This window comes from Clarias gariepinus, chromosome 18 (assembly GCF_024256425.1).
Source record: "Clarias gariepinus isolate MV-2021 ecotype Netherlands chromosome 18, CGAR_prim_01v2, whole genome shotgun sequence".
NCBI lineage: Eukaryota > Metazoa > Chordata > Actinopteri > Siluriformes > Clariidae > Clarias > Clarias gariepinus.
In genome coordinates, this window is record NC_071117.1 from 20,243,348 (window position 1) to 20,264,297 (window position 20,950).

Genomic DNA, 20,950 nt, shown 5'->3' on the forward strand with positions numbered 1-20,950 from the left:
ACGTGCAGTGTAACAGTACAGAAGAAAGAAAAACATTAGGGTTTAAGGTCCAAATCGAACCACTGGGCTACTCTGGGACATTCTGTTTGCTTAATTGTTTGCAGATTAGAGTCCTTTTAGTGTTTGCTAAGCTTTCCTATGCACAAATTGTCAACCCTGTTTGAAAACATTTCTTTACTGTTTCACAGTTTCATATTTCTGGAACGTTTTAGATCTAAAAAACATGTGTGAGTTGCATTACTACTTAAAAACTTGTCAGAGTCCGACAAATGGCACCAGATTAGCATTATCTGTGAACTGACTACTGAAGAACCTTATCAGTGTTTGTGTGTGTGCGCGTGTGTACGAGTGCATGATCGTACAGACCTTGGGTTTTTGTAACGGGAAAATACATTGGGAGGCGTAATTCACGGCGATCGGTGCCAAAAGAGCGGAGATAAAGGCAAAAAGAAAAGGTCGTTTAGTAATAAAGCATTTGAGCATTTATCTAATTGTGATGGAGTTTCAGTTATGGGGTTTCTTCTATTTCACACTGAACTGCTTCTATCTGCTGACCACCGCTGACCGAACAGGTAGGGAAGATTTTTTTTTTTACATCAGAATAAAGGCAAGGTTTTAATATAAGACACAGATGCACAACAAAGCCTTTTTTTAAATACTATAATAAACTGTACAATTATATCGAGTATTAATTGCATTACGTTATTATGAAGTATTCTGTTTTTCTTAACAGTTACCACAATGTTAGCAATATTTCTTTCTGATTCGTGATCTTCAAGATGCACCATATTTAATACTTTCTTTTTTTATACTTTTTTTTTATTCAAGTTTTCCGATCTGATTCACAAGCTAAGGCCATCTTTTTACGGCCTAAACGCGCCAATTCGTTTCTTCTGGAGGAAATTCTAAAGGGCAATTTGGAAAGAGAGTGTTATGAGGAAAAATGCACGAAGGAGGAGGCCAGAGAGGTGTTTGAGGACAACCAGAAAACAGTAAGCTTTGACCTAGGAACTCCTCCTTCCAAGAATTTCAAGTTATGTACACAGAGAATGAGTAGGATGATTCAAATTAAGTACATTATGACACATTCTGCAACAGCATGAGTCAATAAAAGTTCCTCCGACCACTTGATTATTCACCAAATACATTAATGAATAAATAGAGAAATTACTGTTTATACAGTATGTATTGTACCATTTTAGTGAATTTTTGTCTACTGAAACACTACTGTGCATTTTGCCTTCGTAGGAAACATTTTGGAATAAATACCACGGTGAGCATCTCGCCTTTGTCCTGCAGTTTGATTAAATAAACAGTGCTTTTTCCCCCATAGTAACATGTGCTTTAACATAGACGGAGATCAGTGTCAATCCAATCCTTGTCAACATGGCGGCACCTGTAAAGACAAAATAGGAGGCTACAGCTGCCGGTGCACTGACATGTACACAGGAGATAACTGTGAAAAGGGTAAAGTTTGTTACTGCTGAAGTGTCTATTAGTATTCGACCAAAACACAGTATTGGTGCTGATTTTTTTTTTTTTATGTTATACATACCGTATTATAAAGAAAATGTAAAAAAACTACTTCTGAAGTTTTGCAGCAAGGAATTACAGCATGGAAGTTATTCCTTGCTTCCCTAAAAAAGTTGCGAACTTTAGCCATTTTAAAACCATGATTTTATATATACGCCCCAAAAATGGCCATTTTGCAGTGTTGTACAAACAATACTAATTTAAAATGCAAATTATTCATATTTCTTTAAGAAGTGATACTTATAAAAACATATGACCTGTTAAAATTGTTGCATACATTTTTGTTTTGTTGTTTTTGGTAAAAGGCTAAAAAGCTCAAAATCTGTAGTGTCCGTAACCATGTGGAATTCATGTTGCAATATCTTAACAATTTTGGATTTTAAAATAATACACCTCTTCACGTTTATGTCATTTCATGTGAAATCTAAATTGAATACTGAATGACAGTTAAGATTGTTAAAAGGTTTTAATTCAAAGATTTGAAGTTACAAATACTACAGAAAGAGCCTAAAATTGTATTTAGCAAACGTGTTTCTTCTTACGTGATAAAAATATAAATGAGTATGCATATTTAAAAAAAATCAAAGGAGAATTAAGTATTATGAAAAAATTACCGTATATGATCCTATCTAAAAAAATATATTTTTTTAAATCACTTTTTAGAACCAATACCACGTTTTGGCCGAATGAGTTTAATAACATTGTTACAATGTAACAATGTAATGTTTTTCTTGCCTTTGGTTTGAAGGTGTTATTTATTAATTGTATCTGCATAAAAATTTTTTTTTAAAACTATTAGTTCTGTTTAAAATTTGCTTTTGTGACCTGAACAGTGATTTTCTTTAAAAGGTCCAGTTAAATTTAGCTGCTGAAGTATAATTTTGTTAAATGTTGAATTTAGAATGTTCTTGAATTTTCTAGAACTTTCTAGAACATTAAAGGTTTTTATATACTGTAAATACTTTGTGAATTTCAGAAATATCAGTCTTGATCATAAAAAACAAAGTTTGAACGAAATTGTACCCCTTTGACAACCTTTCTGTTGTATTAGTGTTAGCTTATAGGAAATAATTACTATTTAAGGACCAAAGTGCTGTATGTTACATTGTGTAATCCTAATTATACAACATAAACAACTTGTATAGTTATTTTTGTTTGGCCTAAGTGAAAAATCATCATTTGTGCAGATGTTTCTGAATGTCCTTCTGGAGGCCCTCTGGGGTGCGAACAGTTCTGCAGATCCTTACACGACTCGTACCGGTGCTTCTGCGCCAGAGGCTACACCCTTCACAGCGATGGCAGGAGCTGCATACCTCTGGGTTTGCAACACACACATGTTCTTTTAGATTTCAGGACATACACTCAAGGTTGACCTTGTAGATTTTTTTTAATCAAATGTGAATACTTAACATCCTAGACTAGGGGTGTTGTCCAGGACAGAGATGTAGACATTGTTGCACAAAATGTATTTACTACAGAAACACCAAACTCTGATGTTCTTCATTGTTTTAGATAAGGACTCATGTGGGAGAGTTTTATCAGATGACTATATAAGTAAAAGTAAAGATCAAAATGACTCGATTTGCCCCCAAGGAAAATGTCCATGGCAGGTGAGCAAACTGAGATTTGTAAAGAATTTCAGGAATTCGTAGTGATTGGTCAATTTTCAAATGACTATATTTGTGGTGGAATCTAGAAGACAAGTTATAAAGCTTCTTAAAGAAATGTCTTCATTTAAACATGTTGAATCATCTTGGTGTAGGTGACCTTTATGGGTGTTGGTGGTGAGGAAATTTGTCATGGTGTGATCCTTGGAAGGAAGTCTATACTTACCTCAGCTGCATGCCTGGCAAAAGATGTAGATTCCTTGGTCATTGGTAAGCATCGGATTTTGTTGTTTAATACATTTTTATTTTGTGTAGCCACTGCAGCCTTAGCTCTGGTAAAGAGTGTACTAACACTTCAATATACAGTTAAACCTTGGATTGGGAGCATATTTTGTTCCGGAAGCATTCTTTTACATCAAAGCACTCGCATATCAAAGTGAATTTCCCCATAAAAAATAATGGAAACTCGAATGATTCGTTGCACAACCCAAACATATTCATATAAAAATTTTAATACAAAATATAAAAGTACAAATAAAACAAATTAATCAAATTAATCTAGTAAGAAGAAAGGAGGAGGAGGAGGAAGGGGGCTACTGTATAGGATGTGTTTCTCTCACACATACACACAATGAACCCACTGCTCCCTGACAGTATGTGACCTTGCGTTGACGTTAAATAGATTCATCTCCCGCACTGTTACACCCTTTTTAACCTTTTTTCTTCAGAGGCTGTTGTTGCAGTACAGGTACTAAAGAACGGCCACTACACTTGGACTCGAATAAAAAAAAAATGCTTTAAGTGCACACACACTTGATCACAATGTTATAGTAAACAGTACACATACGCACGGATGGAGACTATACGAGCGACACCTGTGCACTTTGACTGAGCAAGGGAGACGATTACCCACAACCCCACAGCATGAGAAAGAGAACCATTGGCTCAGTTGTGATCAGGTGACGCTAGGCAGACAAAGAGTGCTCATACTACACTACTAGTATTGCAAGACCTTGCTTTTATTGAGTTTAAATGTATTACAAAATTTTTGCAAATCACTCGCAGAACAAGTTAATCGCAATCCACTTATTTGTCTCCAAATGACTTTTTGCATCGTTAAATTTTGTCCTTTTTTTTCTCTCCATTGCAGTCCACTCGAATGAAAAAATTAATTCTTCACAAGTGACCGAAAGGATTGCTCACGATCGGTATATAATTGGCAAACCTGCCGATGACTTGGCATTCTTTGTGCTTAAGGAACCGATCGCTTTGGGTTTAGGCCCCATCCAACTCTGCCTCCCGGAGAAGGATTTCAGTGAAAACATCTTAATGAAACATGGTAAAGAGGGCATGACAGTGGGTGCAACCAACAAACCTTCATACCTCCCACTGGATATCTGCCAATCAAAACTCAACCTTAGTTTCTCCTTGACCAATAAGATGTTCTGTATGGAGAAGCAAGAACCTGAAGGTATGTCAAAACGATCAGAAGAGAAAAAGATAGAGTGTGATCTTACGTCTGGATCTCCTGTGGCTACAATGGAAGGAAATACAGCTTTTCTAACTGGACTGTTTATGTCCCAAAGTGACTGTACACAGGGACTCGTGTTCACTAAAATTTCCAGATATCTCCCATGGATTCGCAACCTTCTCCGGAAGAAAGAAACGGTCCAGAGATGACACATTCAGCAAGAAGCATGTTTTTTGGGTGGAAATTAACCTGCTTTTAGAGTGGAACTGTGATTTCAATCTGTTAGACTTGGACATTTTAAAGACTTTCTTCTGATCAGCATTAAATACAGCACAATCAAAACATTTTACAAATGGAAAATTTATTTTACATACAAAATACAAAACAGTTAGTGAATATAATACAAACTTGTGGTGCACCACAGAGGGTCAGACATTTCACTTGCAAAAATGTACAATAAAAAAATTAATATGGTGATTTTTTTTTTCGTGGTAAAATTCGATTCAGTTTGTTGCTGTCCAAGAAAAACAAATTTTTGTAGAAACCTGATTTAAATCTAGAACTACTGCGTAACTAATTACAAAAAATACAGGAATCCAACAGGAGTTTACTGGTTGTTGAGCAGCTGAAGATCATAATATCGAGGACAAGGGTGGGAAAGGGTTTTGTTTACTGACGACCAACTTCTGGTGCTGGTGAGATATATATCCTTTAATGTGACCCTGTAGAAACACAAATACACATGATGGTTATTAAAATGAAAGAATATTAAGAAAGAAATCAAACCATACTAAGTACTTAAAGACAACAACTCATTCATATACAAAAAGCAACTAACATTCTGTTTCACTTCTCCTAACCACCAGGAGCAGTGTATAGACCTTGGATAATGTCTGTTAGACATGTCATGAGGAACGAGTCTTCCATGAAAAGTGCTCAAAGATATAACTGCCGCACTTGTGGAATCTGGGGAAAGATTTGCGTGGTGATGCAAAGCTAGCTGCCGTGCAGACTTTTTGAAGTGGGACACAAATAAAAATTTTATTGAAATGCCAGTCAAGCTCATACTCTTGGATAATTTGACCAGTTTATATCCAAATCAAAACACCGTACCCAAATACAATGGAGTTGAACATCCTGAAGGCAACACCCTGGTAGAGCATCACAAGAACCAAACCTAGAGTCTAGTGATGTCTGGGTTTCAGACTTGAGCCAATCACTGACTCCAAAGGAGATTTCATATCATTTTTACCGCTATAGATAGGAAAATAAATAAACAATACTACACAATAAACAGAAAACTTTAAACGGCAAATCCCAATACCTTACACAGATCTGTGATGCCAGTCACTGGTATTTTCCGATTTAGATTTCTGTAATCAGGAATCAGTGGTCAGCTGCAAAACCCCTATAACTCACCAGACTTAAATTTAAATTTATACTTTAGCACTTTACTTATACCTAAGGGAACCAATCGAAGATTAGGCTTAGCAGTTAACACTGCACATGCAGAAGGGGGTCTTGAGGTTAAAACGGAACCATTAGCCCATACAACTGCAGTATAACACTGAGGAAAAAGTTCTCATTTTGTAACTCCAGTCAGTTCTGTGCCATGCATGAACATCTTACCATGTAGATGAGGTTGGCCAGGATGCACTGAACCTCATCGATATCAACCTCCTCCACCTGCATCATCTTCAGCGCCACCAGGAATGCATCTAACGGCAGCTGGTGAGTTTTGAGCAGATGATACCTGTCATGAGGGTGAAAAATCAGAACGAGGTCACACTTGTGTTAAGAAGCCACGAAATTTGGAGTGACTAATCAACCTACTGGTGTGTATTTTGGTTAGCGAGCAGAAAACAGAACTCCACACAGGGGGAATGGGAGGGAAGAATCAATCAATTAGTGTAGGATCAGTCTATCCATCTAGGGCTGAAATGGAAATGAAACGTTTTCCAAACAACCACACTGTCTGTAAAGGTCTGTAGTGGTAACAGCAGCCTGTGTTTTTATCTTTATATTAATATGATAAAAAATAAAAAATAAAAAAATAAAAACACATCGACTTCGGTTTTTAAGCCCTCAAACTCCACCATTATTCAAGTTCACATGGCTATTATCACTGTTTCTGACTTCTGACATGACATTTGTCTGGTTCTTCTCAAGGTTTTGTTCCTATTAACATAGGAGTTTTTTCCTTGTCACGGTCGCCGTCGTCCTCGGTTTGCTCAACAGGGACAATCTTATTTCGATTCATACACGTTCACATTTTATACAAACTTTAATAATTCTTTTGATTGTGTAAAGCTGCTTCGCGACAATGTCAATTGTTAAGAGCTATACAAATAAAATTTTATTTAATTGTCTAAGTAGAGCTGTGAGAATGAATCAGTTTAATCAGGTAATTTGATCTTTTGTTGGTTAAATAAGTTAATTGAATTAATAGGTAGGTTTTTGGTTCAGAACAGTTTCACATTTTACAAAACCTTAAAAAATGACAAATGTGAAAATGACAAATTCTTAAAAAAAAATAATAATAAAAATAATAGGCCACAGATTTTATAGGAAATAGAAACCGCTCTGCAAATGCTCTTTTTTTTTTCCACTTTAAGTTTATATATGGAGTTTATACATTACTGCCATCTACTGGACTGGACTGTGGTGCAGAAAAATATTTTGACACTTAACCAACAGCATAAATTCAGGATCAGGGGGAGCTCAGTGGTTAAGACATTGGACTACGGTTCAGTAGGTCCCAGGTTCAAACCCCACAACCACCAAGTTGCCATTCTTGGGCCCTTGAGCCCTAAAATGCTCTGGATAAGAGCATGTGTTATAAACGCAAATGTAAGTTGCACAGCTTCACAGTGCTGAAAAAAAAAAAAAATCTTACTGGCACCTTTGAAGGGTTACGGTTATTAAAAGCCTTGTTGTGGAAAAGATTACCTGGAATTTTTAATTAGGTCTAGAAATGTAAAAGTAGTTAATTAAGTGATCTCATTAGTACTGAAACCAGACACAATTAGATCCACAGGCTTTGAAAGTCTCAGATAAATCACACTTTGGAGTAAACTCACACTTTCTTGAACAGGTTCCTGTAGGTGATGATTTTGAGCTTTTCCAAGATAAGGAAGATCCCACAGCGGATGAAGAAGGTCTCGTGTTTGGCAAGAGCCTCATTTAACATCAGAAGGTTGCCCTCGCTAACAGAGGATGAATAGAAAGTCAGAGAAAGTCATCATCTATTTGTAAGGTGAAAGTTTTTTAATACGGATGCTTGAGAAAAGGGAAGGAAGGAAGGAAGGAAGAACAGACCTCACTGCCTTGGTGACTTCGGCAAACTGCATGAGATCATATTTTTTCAGAAGCTGGTTTGTTGGCATGTGGCCCTGGAGAAACAGAAACACAAGAGGTAATGGGTTTAGTCTCAGCAGCAACTCCAGATATTAAGACGTTTATTTGATGTGTCTTTTAGAGAAAAAAAAAAAAAAACAGTTCAGTTATGAATCAGGATTCTTTGTGTAGTGATTCAAGTATAGCCACACTGACTCCAAAACCGATTTTTTTAAAAACTATTTTTACATTCATAATAGAGATGAACTGGTCAATCAGCCAGTGACCAGAATTGGACGGTTTACAATTTGATTGTTCATAACCGGTGATCGACCTCAAGATATAACTGATTCTTTACCAGCTTTTCTCCAAACTCTGAGCGAAGTAGTCTCAAAGATACTCATTACACAAGTCTCAAAACACATTAAATCAAAAATCATATGCGTTAGAAACCCCGCATGCCTTCATGATCGCAGCAACTCAACCCGTGCGCTCACTGTCGTTTGAGAAGGTAAACCGTGGCCGTTTGTTTATAATCCTACAGGTGGCGCACTCTGAACTATTTACATTTTTTTTGCTTCATTTAATTTGAAATTAAATGTTAAACTCTTGTATTTGAAGTTGGTTTGTGTAGTTTAAATAGTTTTTAAAGTAAGAAAACTAGGAACGGGCTGCATTTAATTAATCGTTAAACTTTTCTAAAATATTTATAATGGTAAGAAAATCGGGGAAAAAATTAATAGCGGGACATTTATAAAATCGTGATGGTTATAGAATCACCAATTTAAATGAAATCGACACCTAGGGATCGTGATATCATCGTATCGGGACACTGGTGATGTTTACTGTGCAGCACAAGGACAACTTGTGTTAAATGTTACATGATCATGCTTATATTATATAACTTATCTCATACTTATATATAAACTATAAAATATAATTATATATTATAAAATAAAAATTTAATAATAATAAAATTAAAAAAAATATATCTATATTAAATTAGATTAATTATAAGGGAAAATAACTTGTGAAAAAAAAGGTGTTGAAATCACATTTGTACTTTAAACCGGCTGTGCATTTAAATTCTACCAAAACATGTTATTTGTGGAAAAATGCGTAGTCGTTTTACTTTTACCAAGAAAACTGTGATAACATACAGACAGAAAATCCCTAAAAGACGACGACTAGCCGAACAATGAATCAATACTGATTTCAGCAAATAACAGCGAATTCTCAAGAATGACACAGACTTCTGTGAGAAATGAATTAGACACATGGAATAATTTTTGCTACATGACAATTTAAAGAGGTGTTTTTTTTTTTTTTTTTATCAGACTCGACTCACCAGCAGCATCTTGACAGGCAGCAGGTAGATAAGTATGAGACGCTTGTTCCTCTGGCAGGAGCGATGGCAGCGCTGGAAAGAAAAGGACAGGTACTCTTCCGCTGTCAAGACACAAAAATGCAGTTGTTAAAATTTCAGCATCTTCTGCAGAAGACATTGTAGTTTTTAGTCCCTCAATAGAAAAACAAAGCAAGAGCTGACCTAGTTTGAAGTCACTGTCGAACATGGCTTTGCGGCCCACGTAGTACTTGTACGTGACTCTCTGCGCCGTGCTGTAATCCTCTTTCAGGTTGGAGCTGTCGATAGCTCGGATCAGCGGCTTGCACAGATGCAGTTTATTGATCTGAAAAATACGCAAACGTGATGATAAGATGAAGATCTGTAAACAAAAACATATTTTACTATTAGAATGGAAGACAAAAAAAAAATCTGTGTTGAATTCTAATTTTTATTTTTATATAATTTTTATAATATAATACGCCTCCAAGTGGCGCAGTCGTAAAGTGCTCGCCCTAACATCCGGAGTCCAATTCCCGGGTGAACCTCTCGCAGCTGGAGGTCTAGCTGTAAAAATGTACAAATAATAAAATAGAACTAAATTGAAATGGCATTTGGATATAAAAAAGCACGCCCAGTCATGAGCAAGACAAAATGCAGAATAATGTGCAAAGTTCAAAAAAACTTTTTTTAATGACGTTATTATTTACAAAACTGTGGAACAAGAATACTTTTTTTTTAAAGAATTAATTCATTCAATATCCGCTCTTATTCTGATTGTACATTTCCATCTGTGCGATCAGAACAAAAACTATGATGATTCAGACAAGGACTGATGATTCAGAGGTTTCTTTTCTAGGAAAAGAGCTCGCTTATAGTAAAAGATACTCTGTGTGTGTGTGAGAACTCCTCTAGTGTCTACATTTTAATTTAAGCAGGCAAACAGCACCTCTCGCACACCACCCAATTTATTTTTGGTATAAATTACGATTTCCACTCAATGATTTGTGAAATTTATTGTACTTTTGATAAAGAAATTATTTTATTTAAGGGGAAGAATGTCACCTCACCTACCCACACACTCACGCCCCGTGGCATTATGTCTTCTGTTTATCCCTGGAGAAGATTCAGACTTAAAATTTAAACAGGTGCGAGGACCCTTTCTTCACTTTTAAACTTATAAATTTATAGTTTAACTCCCTTCTTATTTGATTGGGTTTTCACCTTATTTCATTGGTTGGTGTATGCATTTGTTTTTCTTCCCTTCTTTTTTTCCCCCTCCTCTTTTCCAGCTCCATGTTTTTTCTTCTTTAAATATGCCATGTAAGGCTGGCTTGAAGTTTGGGTGGGGGAGTATAGGGGTTTTTATAAAGGGTATATAAGTATATAGTGTGTATTTAGTTCAAGTGTGCCTTAAAGATTGTTGAAAGAAATGTTAAATCTCTCTATCAAGATTGTTAATGTACGCCACATCATGAGCAGTAAACAAACCATCTTTAAATGCTGCATCCACCGATCAGCAACTTTTTTTTAGTAAGCATCACACTGCTCAGAGCATCACACCACACCTCCTTCCCATAGTGCATTACGGTGCCATCTATTGTCGAAGAAATGTACATGCGCCACAGCCATCCCTATGATGACGTAAAAGAAAAAGTGACGTGACCTATCAAACTAGGCCACCTTCTAACACAGTGAGTTAAAATCCATTTTGTGTTCTTTCCATCATAACTAGAAATAATTTTAGAGCAAATTGTGTAACAATAGCACTTCAAACAGGCAAGTCTTCATTTCCCATGAGGATTAACCAGCCTCGGACGCTCTTGACTCCGTCACCGGTTCACCAGTTGTCCTTCCTTGGACTGATTTTGGTAGGTTCTACCCACCAGGAACACCCTAAAAAGACCTGCTTCAACCATCAGTTATCCCAATCTGGCTTGTGTTAAAGTCTCTCATATCTGTTTGCTTGCCCATTTCTTCAGCTTATAACATTTTAAAATCACAAACTGACTGTTCACTACCTACCTAATATAGCCATCAATCAATGCTATTCATATCATCTGTCAGTGCTTTCAATGCTATTGCATACACACAAGTGGTTCAGATACAGTACATCAACTAAACCAATAACCAACACTAAAGATGGAAAATGAACCCGTATTACAGTTTAGCTGGCTAGCATGCTGCTTACAAAATGACCACACTCATTTCCAACGTTGTACTTCAAACAGCTGGAGTCGAATCTGGGAGTAAAACGGAAAAACAGGCGGGGCTTCCAAGGTGTCGGTTAATATCAGAGAACTCAAAACACTAAGAAAATTATTAAATCTCGGATTGTGAGTGTTCCTCAAGACGAGCAAAGATTTTTCAATAAATTTTGACTTGGAAAACGAGCAAGTCTTGGTTTACGAGTGCAGAGTATCAAGTATAGCACATGCGCTGCTTGTTTTGACGCCGAGCGTCATGTGATCACAACTGAACCAACGTTTTTTCTCTCTCTTGTGCTGCGGAATTGTGGGTGATCGCCCCCCCTGCTGGGTCTTAGTGTGCATTTCTCACTAGTATAATCAACATTCGTGCACGTGTGTACTGTTTACTATAACACTGTGACCACATGTGTGTAAAAAACATTTTATTTTGTGTTTTTGTGTGTGTATGTGTATAGCGCGCGTGTAAAGCAAAATAATTTTATTAAGATCAAGTTCATAAAGATCCATTTTCTCCCTCTCTGTATCAGCCTGTCGTTATGTGTGCGCGTGCACATCACTGGACACCATGCACCTTCACACACACACACACACACATACAATGCCTGCACGCATAAACGAAAACACTTATCTGTCGGGATTTATTTTTACCTTTTTTTTTTGAAAGGTAAAGTGCAGGTTGATTTGCTTTATTTTTACTTTATATTTTGTGTTAATAATTTTTTATGTGCTTATGTTTTTTAAGCAGTGGAAGAAAGAGTTTCCATTATTTTTTATGAGGAAATTCGAAATACAAGCCGCTTCCAGAACAAATTATGCTCATAATCCAAGGTTCCACTCTATGTGGATTGTCCCATCTGTTGCTTGCTTTTTTTCTTTTCTTTTTTTTTATGTTTTAATGAAAGCCTGTAGAAACACAGCATGTCTGGATAACTGTGATTTTCAGCTGACATCACAGTGCTGCTTTTTTACCGTTTACAATCAATTCCCATCAATTTTAATCAACATCCCTCCCACGTATATATGGAACGATGCACTAGTGTGCCTCCACAAATACACCTTTCATGCTTAAAAAAAAAAAAAAAAAAAAAGAACACATGCAACTAGTGTACACTTATAACAAAAAATTAAAAAAAAATTTTTAATTCAGTTGATTAATAAATCGCAATTCTTGTGCATTAATTAGCTTCTGAGTGGCGAAAAAAAAATTTCTTCTTTTTTTCCAAAATGTTTCTCACAAAATACCACGCAAGCTAATTAGTCTTAAAACACGCGCATTAGCAGCTGCACCTGCTAGAAGCTTTGTGTGTTTTTTTTATATATATATAATACTACAGGTGGTACAACTCTAAACTATTTAAAGACTGAAATTCTGTGCAGAGGAGTAAACCATTTGCCAAGGTTATTTTCTTTTTTTTTTTCATTTTAGGTTGCATGTTAAACTCTTGTATTTAAAGTTAGTTTCTATTGTTTAAATTTTTTTTACTGCGAAATCTAAAGCCATAAAAATGTGCTACATTTAATTACTCACGTTGTAAAGCTGTTGAATAAAGCTGAAGGTATAAAACTTCTTACAACTGGTTTTATTATTTCAAAAGTTTTAGGGTTTTAAAAAAATGCAACAACATCGGGGGAAAAAAATCAAAGTAACATCAAATCAAACATAGGTACCTTGAAATAAATTTTGAACAGCTGGTTGACGAGAAACAGCATGCCCCACTTCTTGGAGTCGTCGATCCCTGCGCGACTGATGGGACAGACAGAGAGCAACGATGTCACAACACACAGGACTGGAGAAAGCCAACACCCACCAGTACACAAGAATCATGTACTGTAGACTGCGGACACTCACTTGTCGCTGGCACAAACCCGGAAACAGCTCATGAGCTGCTCCGCTGCCTTCTCCAGCATGTCTCCGACCGTTCCCTTGCCCTTCTTCTGTAGCTGTTGCTCCGCCTGCACACACACAAGAAACACCTCTGAGCCACTTCAATTACACCACAGCAGACTGTAAAAACTAATTTCCTTAATATATTTAATATCTCAAAATATGTGCTTGTGTTAATTGTTAATAATCACTTTTTTTTTTATCCAAATAAAATGGACTGAAAGAGATAATATGTAGAAAGAAGTTACTGGAACTGGCTTCAACACGTTACCATTCACGTTATTCATTCGTTCACTAATAGATAAGTGATGTGAATGTAATTCACTTACATTGTTGGCAAATATTCGCAGATCAAGAGTAACAGCGAACATCAGAGCTAAAGCCCTGAAAGACAAGCCAAGATAAACAACATCAAAACAACTCACTTATCAATGTTTTCATAATGCTGTTTCAGTACACACACACACAAGCAAATGCTTACCAGTTTTCTTCCTTGTGAGCTTGGAAAGCTTTCAGAAATGATGTAAAAATTTTAAGGTTAAGGGGGAAATGTGTGGTTACAGAAACACTGATACAACCTCAAAGCGTTTCACACGAAATTTTATTTATAGTCTCAATAAAGGATATTGCACCACTAACGTCTGGCACTTGTATGCCTCCACAAAGTCATGGTTCGCCACAGCATACGTGCATCTGTATGTGTGTGTGTGTGTGTGTGTGTGTGTGTGTGTGAGAGAGAGAGAGAGAAAGAGGAACACATGAAAAACCATCTTTAAATATTGAATATAATTTAAATATAATTCAGTTAAAGTGGCAAAAAAAAAAAAATTTTAAAAAAACGGACTAGGCGTACCTCAGATGCGCGGCAACCATCTCATCGTAAGGGGGTTCCAACACCTGCTGACATTTCTCCTCCGGACTGGACAACTGTCGAGACGAAACAAGCACATTTCACACAATTGGACGCAGACTGGACGACTTTTAATCGACAGCGTTTCGATGAAGATCACAGAATTAATTCTAGTGAATAATTTATCCTATAATAAAGCTACTTATTGTGTGTAAGTGTCAAAGTAATTAATAAACATTAATAAGTGTTTTAACAAGTGTTGATTTAAATGGAAGAGTCAATGTTTTCAACCTTTATTGAAGACTTTTTATGTTTAAACCCTTACGTCTGCTTCCACTATAGCAATTAAGAGGAGGTGATGATTGATTTTCTATGACAGCAAATCCCATATCCACATCTGTATACGCACCCTCCGTAAGTATTGGAACAGCAAGGCCAATTATTTCGACATTTTTCCTATACAATGAAGACTTTTTTTAAAAAACATCAAAAGATGAATTTGAGCAAAGAGATCAGAATTCTTTCTGCAGCTTTTATTTTCTGATATTTTATGTTAAATTAGTTATGTGGTACTTTGGTAAAGTGTAAATTTTTAATATAAATCACACAACCTTATACACACTAAAAATAACTATAAGGGTGTACAAGTCGGACTTCAAATCAAACAGGGACACTAGGACTTTTGTTTAAACAGAATGACAGAACAGAACTTTATTTCTCTACATAATTCTGCTACACCAATGCACTTTCTATAGCATTTCAGTAGGGCTTGGATACCAGGTACTGTATATAAGTTTTTGCCTGGAACACTGGCCTCTCAGGCACTCCTTTAATGGTCTGAACATGTGGAAATTGCTTGGAGCAAAGGACTGGCCAAGTGATCCAAGTCATGTTGGTGAATGATCATGTGTACAGTTCACACAGACGGATACATCTCTTCCGCAAGTTGGCGGGAAGTTTTCTGCTGCTTTTTAAGGATCAGGCGTTCCTCTCGCTAAACGTTCACAGGAACAACTGCACTGGGATACGAGCCTCCTCAGCTGGAAACGTCATTCGCAGATTGTATTGCATTGTGTGTGTGTGTGTGTGTGTGTAAATGTCAATAAAAAATGTGTTCAATAAAACGTTTGATAATTTGTTTTCTTTGTCGGAAGAAAACAGAGGCTGCGAAGCTAGTTTGGTTGCGGTCATGCGCACTCGCTCCGCGACCGGCACTAGGACCCTGAAGTAGTACGGTCGCGATTCAGGAAGTATAAAATGAGACAAGATGGCGCTTCACATTGCTCAGTCATTGAGTCTGCCCATGCCGGATCCGACGCTTCGCCGGATCTTATGTGATTTTGGGTCTAATTCCTGATTGAGTGTGCTGCTAGAATGCGGTGTTAGCTTCCCCGCTTTATTTTGTCATTTCTCGTGGCAGCGCAACAGCCCGTTAATTCATGCCCGTGCAGTGATGAGAAAGACAAACGAGTCGATGCATGTCCATTCTTTTATTTTCTGCATTGTCAGGCGATATTACAAACTTCCGGGTGGATTCCGTACTTAAATCAAACCAAAACTACTAAAAGAAAACAGGTTCAGATTCTATATTCCAGCTCATCTCACATTTCCGCGTTCACGCACATTGGACTGCATTACCCACAAAGCATTGCCAGCACTGGACTACACTTCAATTCAATTAAATTTTATTTCTATAGCGCTTTTAACGATTTACATCATCACAAAGCAGCTTTACACAATCAAAAGAATTAAGTTTGTATGAAATGTGAATGTGTATGAATAAAAATTATATGATTGTCCCTAATGAGCAAGACTAGGACGACGGCGACAGTGGCAAGGAAAAACTCCCTGAGATGTTAATAGGAAGAAACCTTGAGAGGAACCAGACTCAACAGGAACCCATCCTCATCTGGGTGAAAACAGATAGCAGGGATTGATGTGCATAATAATATGCGAGACTGGAAGTTCAGTATAAGAGGAGATGTATAAAATTAAAGTCTAGTTTGTTCCTGGAAGCACAGGTGGACTGTGAGAAATTCCAGTCCTGAACTATTGAACGACTGAAGTCACAGGTCTTCAGAAAACAGCTGTCTGCATCAGTCGAGGACAGGACCACCTTCATGGAAAAGTGGAACCAAGCCCAGTCACCACACGCATTCCAGGCAGACCACACGGGGCATCCATGTGATGAGATCTCCAACCAGAAGCAGGACTCCAGGATGAGTTAGAGAGGACCAGCGGGCAGAGGGGGTCTGGATCACTGGCAGCTCAGGAGCGACATGTATAGCTCGACAGAGAGATAGGTAGAGGAACAAACCTCCATAAACAGCTGCCGTAAAATCAACCTCTCTCCAGCAACAGCGGGTATAATTGTGTAAACTCTGCGTGAGAGAGTTCTTACAATGACTCGCGTGGTTATCCTGTCTGTTCGCGCTATTTCCGCGTTTGGATTTACCGTCTAAGCCAAGCTACAAGGGCTAACTGCTAGTCTTCTGGTCCGCTTCCGGTTGCCCGTGACAGTTGCATTAACAAAGGCACTTGCTCTCTGGTAACCTAGCAACTTAGGGAGTGATACACTAACGTCAATCATGTAACAGTATCACGTTTGGTTGCCCAATATCGTTGTCTCATGCTGGTCTGCTGGATTCCTCTTCAAAAGCAGAAAATGCACTTTGCACTATTTAATTACACTTCATTAAGCATTTCTTACATTTTCTTTCATTTTGCACCTTACATGTTAAGAGATAATTGTTAAGTGTTCATTGTGACTTTAGACTTTACATTTTAATTATTTGATTTTTCCATGGTTATTGACATTTCTGTCTTAATAACTATAGGAACTATGATCAGAGGAAGGTTAAGTTTAAAATATATTTTTTTAAATGTAATATATTTTTCTCCTGGGCCTTATTTTAAATGGGTCATAAAAATATTAATAATTATCGATATTGACCAATATGATACAGTTTTCAGCCATATCGCCCAGCCCTTATTGCGGCCAAGAGTCTCATCACCATACTGTGCCAATCAGTTTTACGGCTTCATTCACAAGTCCCGGTTTGACTTGAACGTCCCTCTGGATTCAAACTATGCTTAAACTTCTACTGGGTATCTTTTCAATAACAACACAACGCAGAATAACAACATTACACGCACACACTGATCAGTTGGTGATCTTGCGCAGTAATAAAACTCGAGGAGAAATCATTAAGATGAGAAAGCGTGGTTTACCTGCAGGCGAGGATTGGCTACATGAGGGTGTTTAAAGGAGAGCAGCTCTGCACAGAAAGCACCTTCTCTGTTATCAATGGCCTCCAGAACCTACACAAGACACTGCTGTTAGAGTTCATACAGCACTTCTATTTAAAATGCATTATTTCACTAGTGCTACTCAGAACAGACCAATAAACCGAACCCACCTGCTGGAGATACTGGTTTATGGTGATGTGAGCCATAGTCTGGGGAACAGAAACAACATGAATGAATAAAACCACCTGAGTAAGCTGACATGGGGTCTCGCGCCATGTAAAGCGTAAACATGTGACCAGTGACGCAAAACTGACACTCTGACTACAGTGTGTAACTGTAACCCTCTGTTATTAATAGAATGTCTTGCGCTGAAATGCGTCAAATGTGTTTATTTATGATGATAATCACCTACACCGTCGCATCACACACCGAGCGGAGAAGTCTGCGCGAGCGTTCAAACGCACCGGATACCCTCCGAGAAGAACTTCCGGTTTACACAGCGCGCGCGCTCACTAGTAGCCACAGATTCCACGAACGCAGATTCGCGTTTTTAATGCCGAGCTGTTCTACTGAACACACACACACACACACACACACGTTATTAATTACTACAGAAACTGTCCACATAAACAACAAAAATAAACTCAACAAATAAACCATTAATAACACCAATAAACGGTACACATAAACAACTAATAACACCAAAACTGTACTGTAATTAAACAATTAAAAACAAAATTATACTCTACACATAAACAATTAGTAACAAAATATAAACTGTACACATAAACAATTGATAACAACAAAAAGTGTCCACATAGACAACTAATAACACTAATAAACTCTACACATAAACACATAAACAACTAATAACACCAATAAACTGTAATTAAACAGTACCTAAACACATAAACAACTAATACCACCAGTAAACTGTACAAAAAAAACATAAATAACTAATAACAATAATAAACTTTACACATTAACACATAAACAATCAATAACAAAAATGAACTCTACACATAATCAACTAATAACACCAATAAACTGTACACATAAACCCATTAACAACCAATAAGAACAATAAACTGTCATGTAACAGTACATAAACACATAAACAACCAATAGCAACAATAAACTTTACACATACACACAAACTATAAATAACAAAATATACTATACACATAAACAATTAATAACACCAATAAACTGTACACATAAACAGATAAACAACTAATAACACCAATAAACTGTAAACATAAACACATAAACAAATTATAACAATAACCTGTACACATGAACAACTAATAACAATAATAAACTGTACACATAAACAACTAAGAACAACAAAAATTTTTACATATAAACAACTAATAACAATAATAAAATGTACTTATAAACAACTAATAACAATAATAAACTGTACACATAAACACATAAGCAACTAAGAACAACAATAAACTTTACACATAAACAACTAATACCAATAATAAAATGTACATATAAACAACTAATAACAATAATAAACTGTAAACATAAACACAAACAACTAATAACAACAATAAAATGTACACAAACAACTAATAACAAGAATAAACTGTACACATAAACACAAACAACTAATAACAAGAATAAACTGTACATAAAAACACAGGCAACTAATAACAACATTTAACTGTACACATAAACAACTAATAACAAGAATAAACTGTAAACAGAACCACATAAAGAACTAATAACACCAATAAACTTTTAATTGTTAAAACTGTTAAATTTATGTTATATATTTACTGTTATATTTATTATACACCAGAATTATTTTATACTCATTTACTAAAATCCAATTTTCAATTTTAATCAAAAAAATATAATTTTTATGATTTTAAAAAGCACATCAACAGTCAGTGTACATCCAAAAGAAATTAGAGCGCACATATTGCAATTTATATCATGTTATATGCAATTTTACATACTAATACTAATAATAATAATAATAATAATATTTTAAAAGAAAAAGAAGAACTTATCAGATCTTATAGATAGATAGATAGATAGATAGATAGATAGATAGATAGATTTTAATAAAAACAAATGACCTGATTCAGAACTAAATATACACATCAACATGTGTATTGGTCATAATGCAAATGTTTCTACAAGAAATATATACATTTTTAATATTTCATTTATTTTATATATTTTTTTTCTTTAGCTAATTTAAGCAGGACAGTGAGGTAAGTTTAGCAGATGACACTTATTCATGATTACAGTTCATTATTGATTAAAGCACAATTTGTACAATTGTAAAGTGATTTTGTGTTGTTGTATGTTAAGTTCGAGTTCTAAGGTTGTAATGGTAATTATATTATTATTTATTTATTTATTTATTTATTGGTAGTGGTGTTAGTGTTGACATTAACATATATTAACATGTGAACCGAACTTCTGTATAAGTAATAAATCATTTTTGTGACACTAATGCTGTGTGCAGTTAATCATCAGCTGTTAGCCCGGTCCCTCTACAGACAAAGCACACTGAGGACATTTCCCAGCATACACCTGTCTCGGAAAAGCCTACGCCAGGTTGCCAGTTCCTCTGATAACGCGCCTTTGGCCACATAAGGAGAAGGTTTATATGTTCACTCAGGGGTTTGCAGAGATACCACGAGTGGAGTGAAAAAAATACACTTCGTCATGTTTAAGGGTAAAGGTGAGGATAAGTTCAAGTTCAGGTTTCGTCGTTATTTGTCATATTCATGTCAACACAGGCACAATAAAATGCTTTTATATGCATAAGTGTGTGTGTGTGCTGTATATATACTGTGCATTAAACCTACTTACTTTACTATTGACATCATATCATGGCCTATATTTTTGATGTAAAAGAACAACAACATCACCATCATGAACATCATTTCCTTTAGGTACTACTTTCATCCCCCATCCACGAGGCGGGGTACACCCTGGACAGGGTGCCAATCCATCCGCAGGGCACACACACACATACACTCACTCTTATTCACACGCTACTGCTAATTAAAAAATTCCAATTAGCCTAATCTGTAGGTCTGTGGACTGTGGTACAGGGAGAACATGCAAACACCATACACACAGAGACGGGAATCGAACCACTATACCAACATCACAAAAGTGCATTCTTTTCATATGACCACTCAGTTAGGAGTTTGTAATGTTAATTATAACTTATAACTTATTATATACATTTCTTTTATATACTGCTTATTTTGTACAGGGTCATGAGGAGCTTGGAGTCTATCTTAGGAAACTTCGGGCACGAGGTGGGGTTACATCCTGGACAGGGTGGCAATTGATTGCAGGGCACACATACGTACACATATTGCTCATTCACACACTACGGGCAATTTTGGAACACCAGACCCGAAGCGGGAATCGAACTCTTAACCTTGGACGAGCAAGGCGACAGTGCTAACCACTAAATTCTT

The 20,950-nt window shown here is 36.4% G+C and overlaps 2 protein-coding genes across 3 annotated transcripts; one reads left to right on the forward strand and one right to left on the reverse strand.

The window, feature by feature from the left end:
• The first annotated feature begins 237 nt into the window (after positions 1–237).
• prozb (protein Z, vitamin K-dependent plasma glycoprotein b) lies at positions 238–5,088 on the forward strand. The gene is made up of 8 exons (XM_053477447.1): positions 238–572; positions 829–992; positions 1,249–1,273; positions 1,354–1,467; positions 2,721–2,852; positions 3,046–3,143; positions 3,296–3,410; positions 4,291–5,088. The coding sequence occupies exons 1-8, from the start codon at positions 497–499 to the stop codon at positions 4,818–4,820; spliced, it is 1,254 nt and encodes a 417-aa protein (XP_053333422.1). The 5' UTR covers positions 238–496; the 3' UTR covers positions 4,821–5,088.
• pcid2 (PCI domain containing 2) lies at positions 4,956–17,975 on the reverse strand. Of its 2 annotated transcripts, none has more exons than XM_053477448.1 (15): positions 17,895–17,975; positions 17,657–17,695; positions 17,469–17,558; positions 14,241–14,314; positions 14,013–14,080; positions 13,869–13,908; positions 13,717–13,771; positions 13,352–13,455; positions 13,171–13,246; positions 9,497–9,638; positions 9,296–9,396; positions 7,930–8,003; positions 7,692–7,817; positions 6,241–6,364; positions 4,956–5,333 (listed from the first exon to the last, which is right to left on the reverse strand). In XM_053477448.1, the coding sequence occupies exons 2-15, from the start codon at positions 17,690–17,692 to the stop codon at positions 5,244–5,246; spliced, it is 1,200 nt and encodes a 399-aa protein (XP_053333423.1). In that variant the 5' UTR covers positions 17,693–17,695; positions 17,895–17,975; the 3' UTR covers positions 4,956–5,243. The 2 variants fall into 2 exon arrangements, with proteins under 2 accessions (XP_053333423.1, XP_053333424.1); XM_053477449.1 differs by having other exon boundaries at positions 17,899–17,946.
• Between the last annotated feature and the right edge of the window lie 2,975 nt (positions 17,976–20,950).

Coding starts and splice junctions, on each gene's coding strand:
- pcid2 (XM_053477448.1), bottom strand. CDS start 17,692: ATGGCTCACATCACCATAAACCAGTATCTCCAGCAG. Junction 9,397..9,496: donor CGACAGTGACTTCAAACTAG/GTCAGCTCTTGC, acceptor GTGTCTTGACAG/CGGAAGAGTACCTGTCCTTT. Junction 8,004..9,295: donor TGCCTGTCAAGATGCTGCTG/GTGAGTCGAGTC, acceptor CTGTTTCTCCAG/GGCCACATGCCAACAAACCA.
- prozb (XM_053477447.1), top strand. CDS start 497: ATGGAGTTTCAGTTATGGGGTTTCTTCTATTTCACACTGAACTGCTTC. Junction 993..1,248: donor TTGAGGACAACCAGAAAACA/GTAAGCTTTGAC, acceptor TTGCCTTCGTAG/GAAACATTTTGGAATAAATA. Junction 1,468..2,720: donor AGGAGATAACTGTGAAAAGG/GTAAAGTTTGTT, acceptor TCATTTGTGCAG/ATGTTTCTGAATGTCCTTCT.